This window comes from Mus caroli, unplaced genomic scaffold, assembly GCF_978045245.1.
Source record: "Mus caroli unplaced genomic scaffold, Mus_caroli_1 scaffold_10, whole genome shotgun sequence".
NCBI lineage: Eukaryota > Metazoa > Chordata > Mammalia > Rodentia > Muridae > Mus > Mus caroli.
This window is the reverse complement of record NW_028227265.1, coordinates 8,335,881-8,349,456: the sequence shown is the minus strand read 5'-3', so window position 1 is coordinate 8,349,456 and position 13,576 is coordinate 8,335,881. Positions and strand designations below refer to the sequence as shown.

Below are 13,576 nucleotides of genomic sequence, written 5' to 3'. Positions count from 1 at the left end.
AGCAAGCACTGGGTAGTGCCTGCCCTGAGGCTCCTCTGCCAGCTGGCTTCATTCTGTTTACACGTTCATGTCTGGGTGTGCATGTGGGAGACCATGGGTCAACTTCTGCTGACCTCTGGCCTTGTGGGTAACAATTCCTGATGATCTATCTGCTTTCTTAGTTCCCTGGGGAGAACTGAGATTTTGCTGGCCATGTCGGAACTGACATCTTTCTACGGTTCTGCAACCACTTTCTGTAAAACTCACCAGCCAGTCTCAACTACTTACGAGTTTCACTGCTAGTGTGCATGTAGCTTGTGTGTGTATGTGTGCATGCGGTATCCATGGAGGTCAGACAAGGGCATCAGATCCCTGCAGCTGAAGCTGTAGGTGTCTGTGAGCTTTGTAACATGAGTGGAGGGAACTGAACTCAGGACTTCTGAAAGCACAGTACGTGCTCTCACAGTCTATACCATCTCTCCAGCCCCTACTGTTCCATTTCTAGAAGTTATGTTACAATGGATGCAGGGGAAGCTGTTTGATTTCTCTCCCTGCATTACCTCGTTAGCTCCCACAGGAGGGCATCAGTCGGTCATGCCAGAGGCCAAGTTCTGCTCTCATCAGGACAGCCAGGATGCAGGGCAAGCACACATAGGAGGAGGCCAGTACGCTGGGGATTTTTATGCCAAACTGACGCAAAGTAGAACCATCTGAGGAAGGAACCTCAATTGGGAAAATGCCTCCGTAAGATCAGGCTGCAGAGAAACCTGTAGAATATTTCCTTATGATTGACTGATGTGGGAGGGCCCAGACCACATTGTAGGTGGTGTCATCCCTGGCTGCTGCTGGTCTTGGGTCCTATGAGAAAGCAGGCTGAGCAAGCCATGAGTAGCAAGCCAGTAAGCAGCACCCCACCGTGGCCTCTGCATCAGCTCCTGCTCCAGGTTCTTGCCCTGCTTGAGTTCCTGGCCTGTTTTGTTTGTTTGTTTGTTTTGAGACAGGGTTTCTCTGTGTAGCCCTGGCTGTCCTGGAATTCACTGTAGACCAGGCTGGCCTCGAACTCTGAAATCCGCCTGCCTCTGCCTCCCGACTGCTGGGATTAAAGGCATGCTCCCACTGCCCAGCCTCACTGATTTTGATGACGAATTGTTATATGGAATTGTGAATGAAATAAACCCTTTCCTCCCAAGTTGCTTTGGTCTTTGTGGTGCATCACAGCGACAGTTACACAAAGTTAGCCAGTCAGGGTGACTGCAGCCCTGAGGATGAACTCTTCCAAATAGGTCTTGCTTAGGTCCCCACTATTGGCAAAGTGGAAAACCATGAGAGGAAGTGTGGAGGAGCCCAGAACCCACACTTTGCCATCTGACAGTAGCTTCCTATCCATTTTGATTATGTGTGCTATACAACTGTAGTGACAAAGGACACAGTGACTTTTGTCACTTGTGGGTCCCATCACCTGGAGAACCAGACCTCAAAGGCATCCTGAGACAGGGTTCGCCCTGTAGCATCTACCAGGGCTTAGACTGAGGGCACCCAGGCTTCAGTACTTACACACTTTACACAAACATACAAACAGCTTAGACTGTGTGTCAATGCATCTGGATTATTCTGGCTCACGTAACATGGATTTCCTGAGTTGCTCATGTCCCGCTGGTCTGCAGCAGGAAGAACAGACAGCTCCATCCTGCTAACCTGCAGGCGCTGTCCCACTGGGACATCAATGGTAAGAGGATAAGAAGGCAAGGGTCCAAATGCAGGCGGAACCCCCAAGGAAAGCTCAGCAGGTGAGAGTGGGTGTCTGGTGGGCAGGAGTGGGAGGGGGCGCAGGCCAGGACAGAGGCCAGCACAGCCTGAGCCTGCGTCCCTCAGTCACTCCTCACAGCACCTCTGACAGCTTGGAAGCGCAGGTTACTGAATTAGCCGTTTACCAAGGCTGGATTCTGCAAGGAGATGTGTGTCACAGGCTCTTTTCCTTTAATATGAGCGAGGCCTGCCCTTTCAGGACAAAGGACAATGCTAATAGACGCTGTGGAAGACCCACTGGTAAAAACAAGAAACTGCCCAGGTGTGCAGTTTGAACAGGACAAACCCTCCACCTAATGCTTGTTTTCCCTTAGGCTCAATGGCTCAAGTGCTTCTGAAAGCGCACAGGCAGCCGCCACGCTCTCCTGAGGGACGACATGACTCTAAGCAGCCTGGGTAGCTACCATCACGCATGCTCACAATGCAGGGTCTCCAGGAACAGAGCTCCAAGTTTGTGTTCTCTGGATGCAGAAGCCCTCCCTCCCCACTCCTGTTCTGCTGGGTGGGTTTCCAGTGGTCGTAAGGACACCCTGCTCGGCTACATGCCCTCGGTCTCCGTGACGGCCTCTTCTCTGCAGGCCTCTGCTCTCCTCCTTGAACACCCTGAAACAGGTCTCCGTTGTCTACCTCTTGTCCGGACTGCTCTGTCCCTGAACCTTCTGCACCCAGAGAACCTCACGTGGATTTCACAAGAACCAGACCAGGAATGGGCTGGAGCTCAGAGCATCCTGGGTGTCGAGAGGAGCTGCTTTCCGTCATCCCTACCCATTAGGGAAGCATGGCCTCTTCCCAGGAAGAACAGAGCAGGCACCTCACAGGGCAGCCGGTCATCACCAATGGCAAACTGTCACACGACAGACACATCCCAGCAGCAGAAAGGGTGTGACTCCTCTGCTGGGGGCTGTTCACCAGGTCACTTATCCCTCTGCTGCCCCAGTGACACCCTCAAGGCGTTGGCACCCAGACGTAGGCCCTGTAGGAGAGAGGCCGCCTGCTGGGCAGCAGCTGAGTCTGTATAGTGTAGAACTGCCCTATGCTGTGGCCCCTGCCAGGTAAGCCTTAGGGGCACCGCCCCCAGCTCCTGGAGGGCTCTCTTCAGCTCACGCACACGAGTATTGTAGGGCAGGTTTCCCACGTACACAGTGGCAGCTAGTTGGGTGTCCGTCCCCTGCAGGGGACTATGGGACCCTCCTCGAGAACCTGCTTGTGGTCTATCCTGGGGTCTCCTGACGGTGCTTGGAGCTGGCTGCTGACTGCCAGGCTCGTCCCAGAGAGTGACATCCTTCCCAGCCCGTTTCTCTCTCTCCCGGAGGGTCCTGAGCACTGGGATTTTTGTGAGCATCTCAAAGCTGACCTGAAAGAGAAAGCAGCCACAGGGGGTCTTAGGGTGTCTAAGGAGTAGTCATACCAAAGCCATGCCCACACGCTCAGGATGAATTCTGGCACTGCCACACCCCATATGTTCGGAAGGCTGTTGAGGGCCCAGCTCAGTCTCTGGGGAGAGAAGACTCCACTGCCCTGGGAGTGAAGCACAGGCCCTCACAGTCAGGACAAGCATTCTATCACTGGGCTACAGCACGGCCAGTTCTTTCTGCTTTAAGACAAGGCCTCATCGTATTGCCCAGGTTTGTCTGGACATCAAACCTGCCATTCTCCTGCCTCAGCATCCATGGTGTCAGCATGAGAAGCCTGCACTGTCAGAACCAGCTGGGATTCCATTGCTTAACAAGTCACCAACTGGCAGCTGACCCCACGTCAGCCCAAATAAGATTCCCGGCACTCTGAAGTTGTTCAGATTCGCCCTTCATGTGCCATATAGGGTGGAACAGGCCTCTGTTTTCCTGGAGGCCCAGGAAGTAGAAAGAACTGGGCTCCTTTGTGGGCTACCTGCTTACAAAAGGCTCCTACAGTCACTGGTATTCACAGCACAGAGGGCGATTCCCTGCCTACCCCTAGGCAGGAGGGTGTGGGCTTCTCCTTTGCCTGCAGCAGGGATGGAAACCCCCCCCCCCCCGCCCCCAAGGCTTCGGAGCATCCCTAGGATCAAATCAAGGCCTGGCCCTATGCACACAGCCAGACAGGTCTGACACAGCCCATGACTCATACAATACTCCCTAGCCCAAGGCCACCGACTCGATAAATAAACAGCCTGAGCTCAGTGCCAGCCTTTGGGGTTTATTATGCACAGGCCACTAGTGGCTCTAACTGGCTGGTACAGTTGGCCACAATATCCCAACAACCTGCAGAGACAGGGGAAGGCAGGTGGACACCACATGCACACAGTGTGCCCTGGACAATGAGCCAGGAGCCTGACCCATGTACACAAATGTGGCTGGAAGCCTGGGGACCCTGAGAGCCGTGGCTCCGAGACAGACTCTCTACAGGGTGCACATGAGGTCAGCTCTCTACAGTGTGCACATTAGCTCTCTACAGTGTGCACATGAGGTCAGCTCTCTACAGTGTGCACATGAGGTCAGCTCTCTACAGTGTGCACATTAGCTCTCTACAGTGTGCACAGGAGGTCAGCTCTCTACAGTGTGCACATGAGGTCCGCTCTCTACAGTGTGCACATGAGGTCAGCTCTCTACAGTGTGCACATGAGGTCAGCTCTCTACAGTGTGCACATGAGGTCAGCTCTCTACAGTGTGCACATGAGGTCAGCTCTCTACAGTGTACACATTAGCTCTCTACAGTATACACAACAGGTCAGCTCTCTACAGTGTGCACATTAGCTCTCTACAGTGTGCACATGAGGTCAGCTCTCTACAGTGTACACATGAGGTCAGCTCTCTACAGTGTGCACATGAGGTCAGCTCTCAGGCTCTGAGTTGCTTTCCTCTCAAGCTGATCAGCTCAAACCAAGACAACGACAAGTCTCAATGCTCAGGCTGTGGTGAAGCCAGGCGTCACTCCTCTCTAGAGCAGCCTGTTTTGAGTAGGGAGTGATGACGCCCAGCATGGCCCTACTGGCTCTGCCATTTCCCAGCTGCTCACATCTGGGCTTACAGAATGAGGTTGCTGCTGCTGCCCAGGCTAACATGGGACCTGCTTTTCCTGGCTGGCAATTAGGAATGGTCAATACGCTCTGTCAACACACCACATGAAATGAAAACGCTACGTGTTAATCACATAGACGATAACCATTCCATCCTCCAAAAACTAAAGGCAGGTTTCACTTTCACATGTCAGCCGCCTAGACATTTGCAATCCCTTGTTGGGGCCAGCAGTGTAGGCTTGTTATCCTGGCTACCTGAGAGGCCTAGGCAGTGAGCCCTGCCTCCAAAACAAAATAAGCAAAGGGCCCTGTGTGAGGCAGCTCAGCAGCAAAGCGCTCGCTCAGCATCGCAAGGCTGTAAGGCCAACCCCACAGAGCTGCAAAACCAACCAAAACCGGAAACCCTGCAGGGCGCAGTGGTGCATACCCTGAGGAAGGACGTCCAAGGCTGATCTCTGGCCTCTGCACATGCACACACATGTGCACATGCACACACGCACAGAAATAGAGACAGAGAGAATGAAAACCATTGACAAGGGAGCCACAGTGCAGTGACTCTCCCTCCCCATCACTGCTTTCTGGAGAAGACTCTAGGACTCAGCCTGAAGAGGTGACTCAGGCTACACCATTCAAAGTTGCAGGTAAATATCCATCCACACAGGCTAGTAGGCAGCGGCCAGGATACACACGGAACACCACGAGAGACACTATGGCACCGTGCCACATCGGCCGCATGATGACCCACCTTGGACCACATGATGCCCGTTGGCTTTGGGCGTGCACAGCCTGTAGTGATGACCCTGGTGGGAGTGAGGATGTAGTCAACTGTGAGGTCGTGGTCCTCCACAAGAGCCTCGGGGATGTCTACAACCTGGGCAGGGAGGGAGCTGACAGTCAGGTTACAGCAGGGCCTGCCTGGCAGGAACCACACATCGTCATTCGATACCTCTAATGGTGTGCACGAGGAGGAGCAGGTGTCTCCCCCGACCCCCAACTCCCGGAGCAGATGTCAGGGACACCGGTGGCAGGTCTGCAGGACGTACCTGGCAGTCGTGGACAATCGTGACGACAGGTGTCCCCTCGTGGACAGCTCCCATTGACACCATCATGGCATATTCAAGATCAGCATAGCCTTCTCCTTTCCCAATTCGCCAGCCTGAGAGACAAGATGGGGCACAGCGGAAGTGGATTCCTGTCAGGCCTCTGTGGAGAGGACGGGATCCCGGAGTTCCTCTTGTCCACCTCTACCCACGGTGGTCCAGGAACAGGAACCCACAGGTACCAAACGCTGAAAGTGCATAGTGACTGAGGGAGCCTCAGATGCCGTGAACATGCTGGCACTTGGAAGGGCTCTCGTGACAGCAAGACACCGCAAAAAGCAGTGGGCAGGGCCAGGTGCCATGGCACAGACCTGTCGTCAGTACTCAGAGGCTGGCTCAGAGGAGGGCGGGGGTTCTGCCATCAGAACCGAAGTCAGTGTGTGAAGACAGAGGAGAGAGCTCTACGGTGTGTGAGGACAGAGGAGAGAGCTCTACAGTGTGTGAGGACAGAGGAGAGAGCTCTACAGTGTGTGAAGACAGAGGAGAGAGGACAGAGGAGAGAGCTCTACAGTGTGTGAGGACAGAGGAGAGAGCTCTACTTTGAGGGACAGGTGTTTGGTTTTCCTGTCCTGGGAAGACAAGGTGGATGGAAAGGGGAGGCTGGGCGCAGTGGGGCTTCACAGCCGTGGGCCCATGCAGGCAGAAGAACATAGGACCACAGTAGTGAACAAGCAGCCTTTGGATTCCAGTGTGGACCTGGGTTCTCCTCGCCTGGAGTCTGGGTACCACCACAGCATCACTTAGGAGCAAGCACACCAATAAGATGACTCTCTAAGACTGAGACCTGCCTGAGCTTCTGAGGGTCAGAAAATGCACAGGCAGAGGAATGAGACAGAGACCGAGGGACAGCAGACAGTACATGCAGGCTACATGCCGAGGTGAGTTGAGAGGCAGGAGACAGGCAGGCAGGAGGTTCCCAACCACCTTCACCCTGCAGCCCTTTAATAAAGTTCCTCACGTTGTGCCGACCCCCAACCATAGTTACTTCAGTGGTGCATGGGTATGGCTGTGGTTTTGCTACTGTTATAACTCATAACGTAAATATCTGATAAGCAAGCACCAAAGGGGTCACGACCCACAGGTTGAGAACCACTGTCCCACATGGTGGCACATATGCATGGGGATCTGGAGGGAGGTGGATAGGAGGACTGGGAACCTGATGAGGGAAAATGACTATGAGTATACAGTATAGAAAACATAGGACACTGTATGGAGACTGTAAGCTAGCCTGGGCTAAGCAACACTCTATCTTTAAAAACCAAAACTAAAGGCAGGAGAGAGACTTTACTGTTCACCACCAGTCTGCTAGTAGTTAATGTTGGATCACTGCAACCATGAGCAGGCCTCCACACAGGCCTGGGAGAGGACGTTCTAGACTGCGTTGATTGAGGTGTGAGAGAGACTTGATCCCTCCCATCCCTATCACACTCAGTCTGCCATGTGGACTGACTGAACAGGACAAAGCCTGCAAGGTGAGTGGCACAGGGGCTGATGTCAGGCTCTCAGCGTGGACACAGGCAAGTGGGGAGTGCCCAGGGTAGCCTTCAGGAACATCCAGACAGCCTGTCTCTAGCTTACCTTTCTCAGACACAGCAACAGATCCCACCACAACTAGATCCACAAGAACACTGGAATCCAAGCCCACTGGGACGCTGAAGTTCCGCACACCCTGTGAAGGGAAACGTGAGCAGGCAGAGTGGGTATGAGTCCCACACCACCCTCCAGGAGGCAGTGTCCTGGGACAGCCAGTTCCGGGAGTAATCCGATGGTGTCTCCTACAGTCCCTATCCCAGGAAAACGGCCAGAGGGAGCTGACCACACAGAGTCACACAGCACTAATGCTGGGGAGCACCACGGGGAGCACCAAGTGGGAGGCACGCCAGCAGGACAGAGCCTGGTGAGTCACAGCACGGGGACACTAGGATGCTTGTTTGAAAGGAGGCCATGGGTTAGGCACCTTAGACTAGACACTGCAGGTCCCCACTTGTGGCTGTGCCTTCACGCAGGCACTCTTGCTTCTGGAAATGGATCCCACGTGAGGCCAGTCGTCCAGATCATCAGAAGCTGCAAGTGACCGCACCTCTGAGGCAGGTCGGAGACGTGTGGGTCTGTCTAAAGCACATGGCTGGGCATGCCTGAGGCACCCACCCTCTGTGCCGTCCCTCTCTGCAGCCATCGGAATAGGCTCCTCCCTGCCTGGGCTGTGGGCTGACTAAGCACTGCCCTGTCTCTGAGAACTCTGAGCTGTGGGACTGACCAGGACCGCGGTTCATCTTTCCCTCGTCTTTCTTTGAAAAAATCTTTTCCCATTTTCTCAGTAATGGGATGGAGCTCCAGTGAGGAACACTCTACTCACATGCGCGCGCACGCACACACGCACGCGCACACACACACATGCGCACACACACACACGCGCGCACACACACACACGCACGCGCACACACACACACACACACACACGCGCGCGCACACACACACACACACACACGCGCACACACACACGCACGCGCACACACACACACACGCACGCGCACACACACGCACGCGCACACACACACACGCACGCGCACACACACACGCACGCGCACGCACACACACGCGCGCGCGCGCACACACACGCGCACACACACACACACGCACACACACACAACTTCCTTTTTATCTTTATTCTGAGACAGTCTTGCCGTGAGGCCAAGGCAGGTTTGGACCAGCAGTGCTCACACACCAGCCTGCCCAGCAGCTGATTTCAGATGTGCACTCACACACATTCTATCTTTATAGCACAATTTTGTAAGCCGCAGACAATTCTATGTTTTCTTTTTTTTTAAGTCTATTTTATTTATTGTTGTTTTATTCACATCCCGGTCACTGCCCCGACAACCCTACTTTTTCAATAAGAAAAGTTATGAGGAAGGAGTGAACCAATCAGCCACTACATGTGAGACTCGGGGGAAAATATGGAAATGACACAGGGTTTGGGGTTCTTTAAAAAGCCACCAAGTGTTACTGTATGTAAGACGCGCGAACCCTGGCTCTCCATCCCTCCAGTGTGTCTCCAGACCAGTTTAGCGGGACTGTGAAGTGTCTGGTGACAGGCAATCAGGCTCCTGCCAGCAGTTCCAAATGACAGGCGCTTGCTTCCCAGCCAGGTGCACAGCCCCAAATCCACCACAAGAGGGCGCCAGAGTGCCCAATACTGGGATCTACTGCTCGGATGGAGCTGCTGATCCTGTCTGCTCTCATGGCTTTGCGTAAACTCCACTCCGTGGTGTTCTACTCTACAGTGTGCACTGACCCATAAGCACAGCCCCTGAGGTGGGGTTTCCAGCACTCACCTGGGAGGTGGCACATTTCCTCAGAATGTCTTTGGTGGCTCCAGGGGGTGGTGTGATCTTGTTAAACAGCCCTGTTCGCAGTCGTGGTGTTGGGACCAGCAGTGTTTTTTTGCTCTTTGAGGGAGAAGACAGTCAGTCAACTACAGGGCAGGCGCATGCTTTCCCCACTACAGGAGGAAAGGGATACGGGCTAAGGAACACCACCTGAGCAGACCCAGGCTGCTTCCTTTCTCCTGCCTAGCTCCCCTCAGGGCCTCAAGGGGACTGCAGGTGACAGTACAGGAGAATGTCCGTCCCCTGTGCTGCCTTCATCAGCCACAGTTCCTTGCTGCTCCCTACAGTTTTCATGGGCCAAATCCTGATCAATCCTGCTCAGCTTAGGGAACAGGGTGGGAGCCCCACATCGCTGCCCTTCCTTCCTGGACCATGTGGAAGGTGTCCTGCACAGCTGTGACAGCAGTGGGAGACAAGCAAGTAGCCCCCACAGCCTCTGGCAGTTCCAGGGGCATTCCCAAAGCCTCGTGCCTGACATGCAGTGCCAACAGCAGCAGACCTGGCTCAGCAGAGCTACCGTTAGCATCGCATTAACCGCGTCCTTCCATGACACCTTTGCGGCTCTGTCTTTAATCACTCTGCCTGCTTTGGGAGTTATAGTTGCTTAAGAGCTAGGAGCATTGGCCGGGCGTGGTGGCGCACGCCTTTAATACCAGCACTCGGGAGGCAGAGGCAGGCGGATTTCTGAGTTCGAGGCCAGCCTGGTCTACAGAGTGAGTTCCAGGACAGCCAAGGCTACACAGAGAAACCCTGTCTCGAAAAACCAAAAAAAAAAAAAAAGAGCTAGGAGCATTAAAACGCACACCGGCTTCTCCTCTCATACTGACAGAGATGCTGTAAAGCAGTTTAAGTCCATGCTGGGCTGCTCCCTTTGCTTTGAGATGTGGCCAGACTCCGCTGTATGGGAGACTTAGTATCAGACTCCTAACTGAGGAGGTTTTTTTTGTTTCAGGGACCAGAAGAGTAACAATGTAGTGAAAGAAACAGACTGTTGAGAATTGCAGTCATGGCACAGTCTAGCTCAATACACTGAGCCCACCCATGCAGCAGTCGGATGGAAGTTGAGCCTTCAGGACTGAGGGCAGCTTAGGAAAGTGGAGTTACCTGCAGTGCCAGGAAACGGACACCTTCCAGGGGCTTATCAGGGTCCACTTTCACTTCCTGTGTCCCAGCAAAGACTTCCAGGTCTCTGATGCTCTGGCCAGCCAGGTAGGACCCCTAGTTAGGCAGAGACAGTGCCACCCTTACCTCCAGCACCAGGAAGCGGGCGTTTCTCTGAGGAGCGTCCGGGTTGACTTTAATGGTTCTGGCCACAGGGAAAGCATGCAGGTGTAGGAGGTGCTCCGCAGCCCGAGAATCACCCTGTGTAGATGTGACTGTGTGTCACTGTGAAGACACGGGCCAGGTCTGGCCTGGGCATCACAGCCCAGCATCCGCCCAGATTCCCCCAAGGAGACAGAAAGAGCCCAGGGTGGGAAGGGGCTAACCCAGAACTCAGTTCTTACAGGAAAAAAACTCTGAAGAGAGCCCAAATCCCAGGGGCAGAGTCTGTGGGATTTCCACAAAGAACGGAGCTCTTGTAAGAAGAAGGATGCCCCTTGGCCTTGATTTGTCTTACTCAGTCCCTAGACCAGGAGCTGGCCCTGCGCTTCCTGCACCCTCTTTCCTGCACTCCACCCGTTTCTCACAGATCACAGAAACAAAACTATTTGGAACGATGGCCTCCAGGGGCTATACAGTCTGCAGCACACTCAGTCAGGACCAGAGCGAGGCCAGTGTAGGAAAAAAAGTCCTGGCAACACAGGGTGCTGGTAGATACCCGGTTTTAAGCACACGAGGGCCTTGGTATGTCTTGGCAAAGCCCTTCAGGTTTTTTCAAACACCACCCCCACTCTGAGACAGAGTTTTCTGCAGCCCAGTCAGGTCTCCAATTCACAGTGTAGCTGTGGATGACCTCAAACTCTTGACCCCCTGCCTCCACCTGCCAGGTGCCTCTGAGCCAGCACCTGGCTTACACTGCCTCTTTCAGGCAAACTGTTTTCCATGCAAACTATCGGCAATAGTTGGGTTGACTTATGTTTTGAACAGTTAGGACACTAAGGCCCGGGGCTGGTACTAAAGGCTGGACTTCCCTCTGTGGGCTTCACAAGCCCCTCCTTAAGTGACTGAGGGAGGCCAGCTCTGTGAAAAGCACTGGGACCTGCCACAGTGCAGAGACTATGGCCCAAGGGGTAAGGGAGTAGGACCCGTCCAAAACCATGTGTCCTCCAGGCCCTCTGGACTCTGCCTCCGCACACTGTGCCCCCCAAATCCGTCCCACCAGAAAGCAGTGGAGCTGTGTCACTGGCACAAATAGCCTAATCCCTTTCTAACAATGCCAGGGACACTCCTGTACCTTGAAGTTGGGGATCCTGTGATGAACAGGCCGGGGAAAGTCAGCTATATCATGGGATTCCATGTAGTCCCAAATCCGTTCACGTATGCTTTGTTTGGAGACACCTACAACAAGGAAGGACTGTGACGTACTGATAAGGAGCAATCCCACAATGCACGTGGGCACATGTATACCTGCCGCTGTTGACACCACTTGCATAGGAATTTGTGACCGAGTCAGACCAGCTTAAGATAACCAAAAGTGTTCGTTTTCCCTCCAGCTGCCTGGCCAGCTGAGAGAAGCACCTTCATTTCTGCTAGGAAGCTGGAACACACTGAAACCAACTGTAAATCAATCTGGATTCTTTCCTCAGCAGTACTAGGGGCTCCTGCATCCCAGGCAAGCTCTCTACGAGTGAGCTACACACCTTTTTGAGGCAGGGTGTCTCTCTGATCAAGATGGGGCTTGAACCTTGAAGTGCTCTTCCTTCAGCCCCCCCCCCCCAAAAATAGTGAGGGTTACGGGTGTGCCACCAGGTCTGGCTAGAAGGTCATCTTTTGAAATAGTTTGTGATCCAGGGGGTCAAACCTGGGGCTTTAAGTGTGCTAAACAAGAGCACTATCACTGAGCCACACTCCCAACATGTCCTTTAAACTGTTAAATCTTACAAATGACCTTACAAACCTCACAAGGCAGGCGTATAGAAAGGGCATTTGTCTTCCTTGTTATTTATAGCTGGTGCAAGCCTTTAATCCCAGCTCTTGGGAGGCAGAGGCGCTCTAAATCTCTAACTTTTGAGGCCAGCCTGAAATGCAGAGTGAATTCTAGGGCAGCCAGGATTACACAGAGGAACCCTGACTCGAAGAAAACAAAACAAAACAAACAAACAAACAAACAAACAAAAGCAAAGATGTATTTATTGTATATGTGCACCGCCAGCAACCGGCGGGGTGGTGCATGCAGGTGGGGGAGGGCACTGGGTCCCTTCGCGTGGAACTGGACTTGTGAGCCACCGCATAGGCTTGCTGGGCCTTTCTCCCTCCTCTCTTCTCCACTTCCCTCCCTTCCTCTCCCGCTCGCTCGCTCGCTCTCCTCTTTCACTTTTTCTCTCCTCTCTCTCCCTTCCTCCTCTCTCCTCTTCTTCCTCTCTCCTGCGGGTATCACAGCGTTTGCACCGGCAGACCCCACTGACCAGCAATGGTTGCCTTCCCTACTTTCGCGGCCGGAGCACTTGTCCAGAAAGCTTTGCAGCGCGGGCCGGGTGCCTGCTGGGCGAGTGCTCGCCGCCGCTGTGCGACCTCCACAGCCTGGCTGGCTAAAACCTGTCCAGCCCAGCAAAACGAGGATGGGACTGATCCTCCCTCCCGGCTGCCAGCCTCGGCGTCCCAGCCGTACCAGGCCGAGCCGCGTCCTCCCCCACGCATGCAGACCACGGGGACAACCGCGCCGTCCCAGCCTCGGTTTCCCCATCGCCCTCGGTCCTCCTCACCCTCCTGGGTCTCCATGGCTAACACGTCACCGAGCGACGCCCCGTAGCGTGTCCCCGCGCGCTAGTGACGCCAGACGCCTGCGCTTTGTGCTGCACCTGCGCACTGAAGCTAGTGACCCTCGAGGTTCGCGCACGCGCGGTTGGTGCAGTGGGCGGACTCCCGTTCTGGGTTTGGGGTTCCCTGCAGTAGCACCGACGTCTTAGAGGACCGGAGGTCACCGCTGGAACCGCCTTGCAACGCGGATGCCTGGGATTTCCCCGGACACACACGCACACAACACTCATACATTTATACTGCATGGAACATATAACACTCTAGGGCGGACGAGATGGCTCAGCGAGATGAAGGCGCTTGTTGTCAAGCCTGACAACTTGAGTTTGATCCTCAGGACCCACACAGGGTGGAAGAAGAAAAATGACTCCCTAAAGTTGTCTTTTGACCTT

General features: G+C 54.1%; 1 protein-coding gene across 5 annotated transcripts; it reads right to left on the bottom strand.

Annotated features, from left to right (window-relative positions):
• Positions 1 to 1,564: 1,564 nt before the first annotated feature.
• On the bottom strand, positions 1,565 to 13,220 carry Mthfsd (methenyltetrahydrofolate synthetase domain containing). Of its 5 annotated transcripts, none has more exons than XM_021170086.3 (8): positions 13,133 to 13,220; positions 11,665 to 11,768; positions 10,518 to 10,631; positions 9,216 to 9,329; positions 7,459 to 7,549; positions 5,824 to 5,936; positions 5,526 to 5,651; positions 1,565 to 3,139 (listed from the first exon to the last, which is right to left on the bottom strand). In XM_021170086.3, the coding sequence occupies exons 1-8, from the start codon at positions 13,146 to 13,148 to the stop codon at positions 2,699 to 2,701; spliced, it is 1,119 nt and encodes a 372-aa protein (XP_021025745.1). In that variant the 5' UTR covers positions 13,149 to 13,220; the 3' UTR covers positions 1,565 to 2,698. The 5 variants fall into 5 exon arrangements, with proteins under 5 accessions (XP_021025745.1, XP_021025747.1, XP_021025748.1 ...); XM_021170088.3 differs by lacking the exon at positions 10,518 to 10,631 and adding an exon at positions 10,374 to 10,487; XM_021170089.3 differs by having other exon boundaries at positions 13,039 to 13,201.
• Positions 13,221 to 13,576: the final 356 nt, after the last annotated feature.

Bases quoted from the DNA above. Each gene is read 5' to 3' on its own strand.
- Mthfsd (XM_021170086.3), bottom strand. The intron at 10,632-11,664 runs GTACAGGAGTGT...ACATCTACACAG, and splicing joins ACAGGATCCCCAACTTCAAG to GGTGATTCTCGGGCTGCGGA. The intron at 7,550-9,215 runs GTGAGTGCTGGA...TTCCCTTCACAG, and splicing joins GGAAATGTGCCACCTCCCAG to GGTGTGCGGAACTTCAGCGT.